This window comes from Limulus polyphemus, unplaced genomic scaffold, assembly GCF_000517525.1.
Source record: "Limulus polyphemus unplaced genomic scaffold, Limulus_polyphemus-2.1.2 Scaffold1159, whole genome shotgun sequence".
Lineage (NCBI taxonomy): Eukaryota > Metazoa > Arthropoda > Merostomata > Xiphosura > Limulidae > Limulus > Limulus polyphemus.
Genome location: NW_013666769.1, coordinates 81,724 through 93,506, shown reverse-complemented (window position 1 = coordinate 93,506; position 11,783 = coordinate 81,724). Strand labels below are relative to the sequence as shown.

Here is an 11,783-nt window from a genome sequence, read left to right as displayed (position 1 = left end):
TTGTTTCTTTTGCTGTTTTTCTTGTTTTATTTCTTGTATATTTTCCCGTTCTTCTTGTTTCTTTTGCTGTTCTTGTATTGCTGCCATCAAATCTGCTAAGCTGTAGTTTGATTTGCCACTTTTCGTTTCCATTTTTTTCCATCCCACTTCTGACACCAATTTGTTATGTTTCTGGTCGTTTGTTAATTTTCCGTATAATTTGTTTCCGAGGAAACTTTAGCGACAAAGGTCCTTTCTTAAATAAAACTAGTTTATTCTTTCTCAATACAACTTTGCAATACACTTAATTTCCGCAGTCATTTTAACTTAAACACACGCTATAATTCACAACAAACGATTCATGCAATTTAATTACGGTGGTTATCGGTGTCTATAACTTCAATCTCCCTCTCTGCTATTCCAGTTCCGAATGATCCTTTCCTTTGTCTGGCGCGCTTATACACAATCAAAAATGCGCGCGTAGCACGCACTAGCGTTTTCGCGAATCTTCTAGACACTCATCTCGTGTTACAAGCATCACGTGACTTCCGCTGTCGTAACAGTATATTACGACGGCAACAACAAGAAATATTTCACATATGTGTGACGGTGTACCGCGAAATTCTATCCTTCATACGGAATTTGGACGGGATGAGATTTCGCGTCACACACGTATCAAACGTTATTGTTGCTGTCGTACTATTTATTACTTATCATTAAACCCCGATTCTTGTCTAATAAACCTGTTAATGTAAATTATTACTGTTATAACTGTTATACTGTAATAACTTTATAACACATTAAGTTGTTAATACAACATGAAATAATACTTATGAAATATGTTTCGTTCAAAACAAGAAGTTACATGAATAAATTGAGTAAATAAAATCAACATTTACTGGAATTTAGAGTAGGATAGAATTTGGGTGCCAAATCCCATTCTACGGACGGAACTTGACCGCACAGCAAGCGGCAAACTGCCTAACTTGTATTGGATGTATAGATAATGATATTATGCAATTCCAAGTTATTGTTGTACATAATCTAACCTTGCTTGGTTGTAATAGTTATTACAAACTGAATAAGCATTATTTTAAACTTATAAGTTTCATTTCATTGTTTTCTATGTAATATATACCTACGTTATATTATAATATGACTAATAGTAACTGCTAGTTACTACTACTACTAGTAGTGGTACTAGTCATTATGGTGGAGTCAATCTTTGATTATCAGTTTCGAATTATTTTGATTGGCGATAGTATGGTGGGAAAAAGCACTTTGCTGAGAGCATTTACCGAAGGAAAATTCACTGAAGTATTGGATCCAACAGTTGGCGTGGATTTTTTTTCCCGTCTTGTAGAAATAAAAAATGGTGTTAGGGTTAAGCTTCAACTCTGGGACACAGCTGGGCAAGAGAGATTCAGGTTGTAATCTTGGGTTAAAATACTTGTGAGGAAGTCTTTTTCTCACGTATTTGATTATGATAGCATAAGCTTAGAGTGTGATAACGTGAAATAACTGTCAAACAAAATACATAAATCTTCTCAATGTTATTGCTTAATTTCAATTAAGGCTTGTAAGTTGTATATAAAATGGTTAAGAAGTCCTTTTTGATTATGTGTGATTATAGCCTACTTAATGTAAATAAAAAATAATATTATAAGAAATTATTGCATTGTTGAGTAACTTTACTGCATTTAAAATGTATAAATTTGAACACGTTTTAATTTTTCTAAATCTTTGTTCTGGAAAAAAGTGATTCATTTATTTTACCAGACAGCATTATGGAAATATAATTACATGGAGAGATTTAGGTCTTGAGGGTTTCAAACTTTCAGATATTGATAGTCATCTCAAATGAGTGTACTCTATAACACATATTTCCTTTTTCTTCTTTTTGCTAAACATACAAGCTTAAACAGTTGAGGATTAAAAATAATAATATTCAATTTCAAATTAGAAAATTTTTAAAAATAGCAGAAATGCTGACATAATGAGGATGTTTGTGCTAGTAATTACTCATGGTAGTATTCATACCTCATTGAAAAAATTTAGAGAAAGTGAACATTTTCTAAAAGATTTTTTTGGGAAGTACTGCATGGGAAAAGTGTTTGGATTGTGCTGATAAACAGTAATGATTTTGTGTATTAAAAGTGGTACTCTTTATTAACAAAAATAGCAGTTTTTTTTAAGAACTCCATTTTCTAGACTATATTTACAAATTACATCAATAAACATATAACAAACCCTCATGTACAGTCCTAGTGAAAGTTGTGTTCTTGTTGTGAGGAGGGTACTTTTACTTAAAATTGTGTTCTGTGATAAAGAAAGGTTGTTGCACATAATGTAGTTATTTTTCTGTCTGAATAAAGTATAAAGTTTTTATGAAAAAAGTTTGTACTTAATTAGGAGGTTTTGAAGATTATGCAAATCAAACTTGAAAATTTTCAGATGAAGAAAATCGTTTTTAATCCTAACATGAAAATCACTTTGCATTTGGAGCAGTCAACATTCTGATTCCATATATTTATGGACAGATTTTTAATAAAAGTACTTAATGAAAAATTCTGATTTTTTGTCTACAATAGAGGTGTAATGTTTACTGAAATCTTGCCAAATTTCTTGAAAATACATTAAGTACTTTCAGAGTTATAGTATGTAATCCACCATGGTTAAATGGTGGTTACAAAGTCATGTAAGTTACATGAGCCTGTTGCAAAAGGATTAATGACCATAATCTAATTGTAAAAACTTTCTGTCCTTAAAATTCCTGAGAGCAGCCCATAATGTTCAACTTTTTGATTCCCACTTCTTTATGATTTCAATTGTAACAAGCTACAGTTTATTCCTGCTATAAAGAACCTTCCAACCCATTCTTTTCAAATGTCTATTTACAGTTAAATATCTCATAATCTTGAATTTAAAAATAATTCCAGTTATAAGTGTTCTCCAATTTAACCAAGTTTCTGTTATTCCAATTATAAACTTTCATTTTAGCTAGAGCTCTGAACTTATCCATTTTATTTATAATATTCTTGGCATTCGACTTTCATTAACTAAGCTTATTCTTGAACATACTATGTTTATCTGTAAACCTGGCAGACCTGAACATGAACACAAGAAAACACTCATTTGCCTACTAATATGGAAATTGGACAGGAGGCATAGTCTTGTCTGTCCAAACTTTCAGTTATTTATGAATATGAAGCAGCTTCTCATAGATACACTATTATGACAAATATTACATACCCTAATCCACTTTTACAAAATAATGATAATTGTGCTCAAGCTGTATGTGAAATTGCTGTCCTATAGTTCACAATATCAGATGATAAAATTGTCTTCTGAGATGATACTTCATCTCTGCACAAAGTTTAGCTATCTTCCTCATCATCTGCCAGAGAGATCTGCATGCTAATGGCCTTGAGGTAACTTCTATATAATTGCACATGAATTACACTGCTACATGATGATGTCATCATGCAGCAAAAGCCCTCCACCATTAGGAGATCGACACATCTCCATGGACAATACACCTCCCCCCCCATGCACATGTATTGGTAGAAGCTTCATTTTTCTCATTGCCATTGTATGGAACAGATGCATTTAAATTTCTTGACGGAATTCAATTTATTGAGATTTGCATCATAAATGAAATTTTGGTTATCGTTTTTCTCGGCTTTTGTTTCAAAATCTTTAAATTTTGTTTTGAATTCTCAGAAAATGGTGATTTCTACTTGGGCCTGATTGTGTGATTTTGTTCACACTTAGGCCTTATTTCTGCTGCAGGTTTAGGAGGTTTGTTAACTGACAGTGTCATTGTAGCCATTGTTCAATGTGTTGTGAATTATCACATGCTTAATGGGCTTCCTATTCCAATCCTGTTGGTTGAATTTCTTTCTCCTCAATTGGAAATGATCTGTTGGACTATGAACTTGATTTGCTTTGTGTAGTACTTTACCAAAGGGTAATACAAGTGGTAAAATCACAATAACCTTTCAATCTTTTTCTGGGTTTCATTCTCAAGTATGTTTCTTTTCCTATCTTTTGCCTGTTTTCATTATTATTTTTCCTTCTCTTACTCATATGATCCACACTTCTTGGGCTTATCTTGTCTTTTCTCCTTGTTTGTTATTAGAATTTATACTGTTCCTTCTATTCCCCAGTTTCTCCTCTCTCTTTCTTGCTTCACCCTCATGCATCTCTTCTTTATCTAGGGTTATCTTCTCCTTCCTTATACAAGGAATTTGCCTGACCTGTCACCCATCATACTGGACCTTCCAATTATGTAGCATTTTGTTGTTGCCTTTCCACTGTTTTTGTCTATTAATAGCTGTGGTAGGTCCTTTGTCACTGTACCTTCTGCCACTCCTTTCCTCCCGGCAGTCATACTATGAACTACCTTTCTGCCCTTTTTACCTGACTGTTTGTCAGTCTCTGCTTTTACTAGTTGTTGGGAGGCCTTATCTATAACCTTTCTCCTTTACTGATACCAGGAGGTGTTTCTTCTCATCCTATTCACTACGCTCTGCTTTCTTTGTTCTCTTCCACCTTCTTTATCCAATTCACATGCCTGATTGAGACCTTGATGAGGTTTTGCATGATCTCTTGCATGCCCCATTTGGGTCTTCCTGCCTTTTGTATCATCTTCCTCCTCTTCCTCATCTGTGATTACCATTGTTCAAATGTGTATCCAAGGATGAGCTCCTTCTGGTGAGCATGTAGACGTATTCCACACATTTGTCTTCTTTACACCCTCTGACTGTTTCATCTCCTGATGTTTTTCTGTCCCTACAGGTCTCCAATCTTCTATCATCCCAATGTCTTTGAGAATAATAGGTGCTATTTCTCTTTCAGGGCCCCTTTTTCATTCATAGCATCCTGCTGTGTGTCTGATGTTGCCTCCCAGGATAACAGAAAGTGTTCATACTATCTACCCTGTCTCTACCTGTGTTGTCTGTGTGATGGGGTGTTCTGTAAGAGTACTTGAGGTATCCTCGTGGTATATATATATATATTCACTCATTTGTCCAGTCCAGACTGTACCTATTCCATGGACTATCCTGGAAAAAGTCAACACTATGGAAGTCTTCAGCCCACTTCTTGGCTTTTAGGATTTCATGGCCACTCATTGTACTGTCTTGAGTAAAAGACCTTTCCGGCTGAAGATTTAATGGGGATCCAGACACTTTCTTTGAGTTTCTCCAACCAGAATTCTCCCTCCTTTGTTGAGTTGAGCATGGAAATCATTGCTACTCACCAGTTTCTAGCTGCTTGGGTTGGTGGACCATGAAAAATCATCACCAGTTTGACTAAACTGCTGGGGCTAGACTAAAGAGTACCAATACAGTGAGAACTTGTTTGATGGTAACTGTTAATGTAATTCAAGTCACCCCTCATATATATATAACTCATGCTACTTGTGCCCTCCTCCTGTAACCTGAGCTGTTCAGTAAAGTTGAGGTGAGCATACACTATGGTCTTGCACCCTTCTCCTGCAGCTATAGTCTGTTCATTAGAGTTGAGGTGATCACACACTGTATGTAACCATATATATATATATATATCTGATGTGCCATCCTCCTGTAGTTATTGTCTGTTTAGTTGAGTCAAGGTGAGCACACCTTATATGCAACACAACTGCATGAGTTCTATGCCCCCTTCCACAGCTGGAGTCTGACAGTCGAGTTGAGATGAGAACACAAGGTACATACTGAATAAGCCCAAACCACAGTACACATAATGGCTCTCTGACCACTTGGGTGGTAGAACTTGTTGCCCATCCTTTTGACATTTGCCTCTTCCTCCCTTACATTCTGGGTGAAGAGTATAGCCTGGATAAGACAAGATGTGGTCTCCCACACCTGTGCTTCTATGGAGCCCCTGTCATGGGGTGTCATACTCCATGGGCTTTTTTCTGGTGTTTTCTAAAAGGATCTCAGTTTGGTAAAATTTACACCAACTCCTTCATCACTTCCAGTTGGGATTATAGCCAAACTGTGTACAGGGATGAACTATTATCTTGGAAGTTAACATTTCCCTTACCTGAAAATGTATTTCTGATAGATATTCACCTTTCATAAATTCCATCCAATCTTTCCCACTTCCAATGTACCTTTGTTTTTCTTGGCTCATCAAAGAATGAAGTTCCATGTGTGTTAGTGCATAGAGGGAGTTACTGTGCATGGAATTGTAATGTCCTCGTAATGGCGGAGGGCTTTGGCCTCATAATGATATCATCATACAGCAGTACAATTCATGTGGAATTAGATGAGAGTTGCTTCAAGGCCAGTGGCATCCAAATCTCTCTGACAGACACACGAGGAAGATAACTAAACTGCATGTGGAGTTATCTGTAGGAAATACATTTTCAAGTAAGGAAAATGTTAACTTTGTCTTTGATGAATGGAAGGTGCAGAATAAATTCCTCCAAAATGATTCACTCTAACAGCAATGACTCAATATTGAACATAGGTCTTTAAATTTGATGACGAGGAACCCACTTTGAGACTAATAATGGCTGGAGACGGCTTGAATGGCTTGCTGTTATGTTAAACTTATATTAAAGTTTTTCTTCATAACCCATTCAAGCCGTCTCCAGCCATTATATGTCTTTAAAATAAATTCTGTACAAGGCAAAACAAAATAGTTTTTGATGACATATTTCATTAATATATATATATATTATCCAGCCAAGGCTTCTGTATTTACCACATTTTTAATCTGACACCTTTAGATATCAACTACTAAAGGCTTATATTTATGACTGATTATTTATGTCAACAAGTATATACATTAGAGATTGTTCAACATATTTCTTTAAATGGCTATAATCACATGTACACATATGTAATGTTCTATGATATTGAATCACACCAAGGAATTTTTTAATATGCATATTAAACATGTTTTTGTTTTTGCTTCATATTTAATTGTATATTATTAGTATATTAAAGCATTTATAAGATACCTTAGGTCTGTGGAATTAAATTGAAAATAAGTTCTCTATCATTACAGGGAAAAGTTTTATCTTAACATGTTATATACTCATCTTAAATTTATTTATAGCATTTCTATATGTTTTAAAAGAATATAACAAAATAAGGTTATAGAGTGAAATTTTTGTAGTTTACACTTTTTATTTGTGTGTATTACAGGTCTATTACACGTTCGTATTATCGAAATTCAGTAGGAGCACTGCTCCTGTATGACATCACAAGACGAGCTAGTTTTGAACACCTTGTGGACTGGCTATTTGATGCCACTAAGCATATTGAACCTAGGAGAGCTATTTATCAAGTATGTGCTATCAGCAGTGTACAGTGAAACTACTTTTACATACCTTTACTGATAACCCATGTTTAAAAGTGTTTTAGTTAAATTGTAATGTTTCTGTCGTGATACCCAACACAAATCAGAATTATCGATTATGTAGTTTACTCTCACTGGATTATTTATTTCTTGACCATGAAATTTCTAAGTCAAGTAATGAACAAGAAGTAGATTTAATATCAGTTAAGCTTATTTTGCACTTGAATCATTCTAGCTCATATATACCAAAGTTAATGGCTCAGCTTTTCCATAGAATAAGGAAAACTGTGGAATTTGACTTTATAGAAAAACTCATAATTTAAATCAGTTAAGGTTTTTAGCCCAACTGGTTTTTGAGATATTCAAGCTACAATTTGACTTCTGTGCTGAAAATCAGTTTGAGTTGAATACACCTACCTTTTACAATAGTTGTCACAAACATGTAATTAAAGGCTGAAACAAAAGCTGAAGGTACTAGAATTTCAAAATATAAATTTCAAATTAACAGAGTGATTTACTTTATATTTTCTTTTTAATTCTGAAATTTTATAAAATATATATTTCTGTAAACCAACTATTTTAAGTCCTTTTTGTTTGATGGTACAAGTGGTGAAAATCACGACTTCAAGAGGATCAAGAACCAATAGTTTGATCAATGGGGACCATGCTAAATTCTACTTCAAACTGTTCAGACATACAATACTATAGTGATTACAGAAACTAAATGCTAAATAATTTGCTGAAAGGAATTCAAACAATACTAAGAAGAGAACCCTTAATATTCAGTTAGAGCAAATTTAGTATCATTACGCAAAATTGATAGATCTTCATAATTTGCAAAACTTTTTGTGGAAGAATGGATTGACTTATGTCAGTGCACTGTGTTTGGTTAGAAATGGTTTGAATCCTATTTTAAGTTCACACTTACACTATCCTTATTGGTCATACCACATGGACGACAAAAACTTTAGAAGTTAGCAGTGTTTGATTCAACTCTATTTTTAGCTTACGGGTCAAACTGTAATTGGAAAAACTTTGGAGTCATTTAGGATAGAAACCAGATTTTTATTTATTTATAAGTATACCTGTAAGATCAATGTTTATTGTATTTTTTACAAATATTCTTAGGTGTTTGAAACACTGGTTCTCCAGAATTTGGTTCAATTGAGATGGATGCATGTTATAACATGTAGAGATTTTGTAGTTTAACCATGTAAAAGTCTTTTGTATTGGCTTTTTCAATACAGCTATTTTACCTTATGTAGAGCAATGCTAGCAATTGTAAACATTGTCTCCAAATGAATGGAAATAGCTTTTTATATTGCACTAAATGAATAATTACCTACTACCTCAAATTATCATGGAAAATTAAAGTTTACAATTCTGAGACGATAGATACCCATCTCGTCTCACAGAATAGCTTGATTCCTTATTCATTTACCTATGAAATTTGCATCACACTGGTTTTGAGCTAACTCCCATCTAAAAATCCCATTTAACATGAACTTCACCAGTGTATGATGATGATGTCATCATGCAAAAACAGCCCTCCACCTGTTGGAGGGCGACACAACCTTCTTGTGCAGTAACTCCACTTAAGCACTTGCACTCAAAATAACATCATTTTTTTCCTCAACTGGACGTTTTTTTAAACTTAGTAATTAATTACATGAGATTTGCAATAGCCTATGAAACTTGAATTCCATTCAAGTTTTACTATTTCTTTCTTGACTAAAGATTAAGAAAAAATAATAATTTTTTTACTACATACCCATTATGAATTTCAAAATGACGGTAATTTCTACTTTGTTCTTTGGTGACAATGTTACTAACAGGAGCCCTGTGTCTTCTGGAAGCTCATTGTCAGAGGAGGTCATGACAGCCTCTGTCCAATGAATTGTGAGTTCACTCTTATACAGGACCTCCTCCTCCCATTCATTCAAATGACGTTCCTTCTCCTCAGTTTGAACATGATCAGTATGATGATGATTTTGACTGTTTCCCACACCAGGGTTTTCTCTAGGTACTGCTTTATCAGTGGCTGCAAATCCTCACCCTTCTAATCTCTTTCTCCAGTGTTTTTTGATTCATCTCGTCCTTTACTACAGAAAATTCAGACTCAAGATTACTTTGTCCATTTATGAAAGTGCAGCTAACCATGATGAAGTAGCAAAAGCCATAGAGGAAGTTAAGGACAGTGTTACTAACTTTGCTACAGAGCAGCTTCATGTCAGCCAACCTAGAGATGATTGTTGAGAGCTTCTTGAACTAGCTATAACCTTTTTTGGTATTATCCCTCCATGTGAAGTGTGATTTATAGCTCCTAGATATACTTGGAATAGTTTTAGCCCATTTGCCTTCAGAAAAGAGCACTCCATGACATTTGCATCATTGTTGTTTGAGTCTATCTTAGGACATGGTTCACAGCTTCTGATGCCATTTCTTCCCTTCACAATGACCTTAACTTTCTAATACATCTTGTTAAGTATAAGAAGATGAAATTCTGCTCTTTCAAAATTTGCCTGTCAAAAATTTGCTGGACCTCTGTAGTAATCTCAAAGAGGAACTCACTGGTTTTGCATTCTTTGATTAAGTGACAAAACAAGCAATGGTTAAGGCACTAGATGCGAAGGAAAGCATGGAATAACCACATCCAGCTGAATATCAAGATGTCTGAGATCATATCAGTTGAAAATTTTAACACAAAGGACACAACAGACTTCTTCAAGTGCTTTAAAATTCAATCTGGATTTCTAGAGTATGACCCTGAGAAGACTACAGGGAGGCACTAAAGTCAGTTCAACATTTAAATGTTGTAAGTGACAATGCTGAAAAGGGTGTGGCCTTTATTGAGAAATATAAGGACATCATAATGAAAAAAGGAGAACAGAAACAATTCCTCCTTCAAGTTGTGCAGGATCATAGAAGACACTTTCCTTAGAGCAAAAAAGATAACAATGCAAAAGTGACTAACTACACCAAAACCATATGGAAATCGTATAATCATGTAATTACACTATTGTCCATGTAATAGTATAATAATATACTTTAAATAAATTATAATACATAAATAATTTTTAAATTGCATAGTACACACTGTACCAGGCCACTGCAGTCTAGCACTTCAACCTCATTGAGCAACCTCTATGTTTGTTTTTGAATTTCGCGCAAAGCTACATGAGGGCTATCTGTGCTAGCCGTCTCTAATTTAGCAGTGTAAGACTAGAGGGAAGGCAGCTAGTCATCGCTACCCACTGCCAACTCTTGGGCTACTCTTTTACCAACAAATAGTGGGATTGACCATCACATTATAATGCCCCCCAGGTGAAAGGGTGAGCATGTTTGGTGTGATGGGATTCGAACCTGCGACCCTCAGATTGCGAGTCGAGTGCCCTAGCCATGCCAGGCCCCAACCTCCAAGTATGGTCCAAATCAGATGAAGATTGGCATTTGATGTGTTTTTGTACACTGAAACAGAATTAGGGGATGAGAGTTTTAGAATTTTAACCTTAAATTTTGCCTGCAAATAAGGACCACTCTAGTGTAATTAGTATACATTACAATTGGCTTGACCCATGTAAACAGTAGCTGAGCTCATGGATGCCGTATTGTTTTCTGTCTGTGTAGAGACCTTTGTTGTGCAACTATCAAAGAAATTAGAAAATACTGTTGGGTTAACTTGCGTGTTATGATTGTGTGTGATACTTAGTTGGGGTTGTAATTATTACATAATGATCACACACACTTGTGTTAGAGTGTTGAAAATTGATAATATTTACTAGTTTGAAAATGAGTATTTAACAGAGAACATTGCAGTGTCACAGACAACAATTTCTTAATTTTTCACCTGATCACAAATTCACAAACATTACTACATATACATGTATACACATTAAAGAGATCCAAAACTAGCACCGTGATATGAAGACAAGGCATAATTGTTAAAGGGAGCATTAGTGCTGTCGCTAATTTTATCACTGTAATACTTTTTCAACCTCATATTTCAAAGCTTCATGTTCAGAATTTGTCACCTAGGGGTATTTCACCTCCCCTTTTGAAATCCTATGATCTCCTTAATGAAAGATCATAGAATAGGACAATAGAGAGATATCTATGATGTGCAAACAACACATCCTAATAAAATGAACTGCACATAATAATAAGTGTGCTTGGGACTGTCTTTAAATTTAATTATTAATTTGAATTTATTATTCAAAAGAAAAATATACACTCACAGCTCAACCAAATTTTACATTTTTTGATGAGTCAAACAACAAAAGCCATCTGGCTTTAAAGAATAAGTGCATGCAATCACTGTTCTCCTACAAATATGTGTAATTTGAACAATATAGCATTTAATATCATAAAGCATGATCTTTTCAGAAATATGCAGCAACAAAATATATCTTGCAAAAAAGATAAAAAGTGCAATTACATAAGTATTGTATCATCTGTGTATATATATATATATATATATATATATATTCTTT

The 11,783-nt window shown here is 34.5% G+C and overlaps 1 protein-coding gene across 1 annotated transcript in view; it reads left to right on the top strand.

Moving 5' to 3' along the window:
- Window positions 1-938: 938 nt before the first annotated feature.
- Window positions 939-11,783, top strand: part of LOC106462409 (ras-related protein Rab-39B-like) — a 55,193-nt gene continuing 44,348 nt past the window's right edge. Inside the window, exons 1-2 of the mRNA XM_013922336.2 lie at window positions 939-1,406; window positions 7,140-7,281. Of these exons, the coding sequence (XP_013777790.1) occupies window positions 1,189-1,406; window positions 7,140-7,281 (360 nt within the window). The 5' untranslated portion in view covers window positions 939-1,188. The remainder of the gene's footprint in view (window positions 1,407-7,139; window positions 7,282-11,783) is intronic.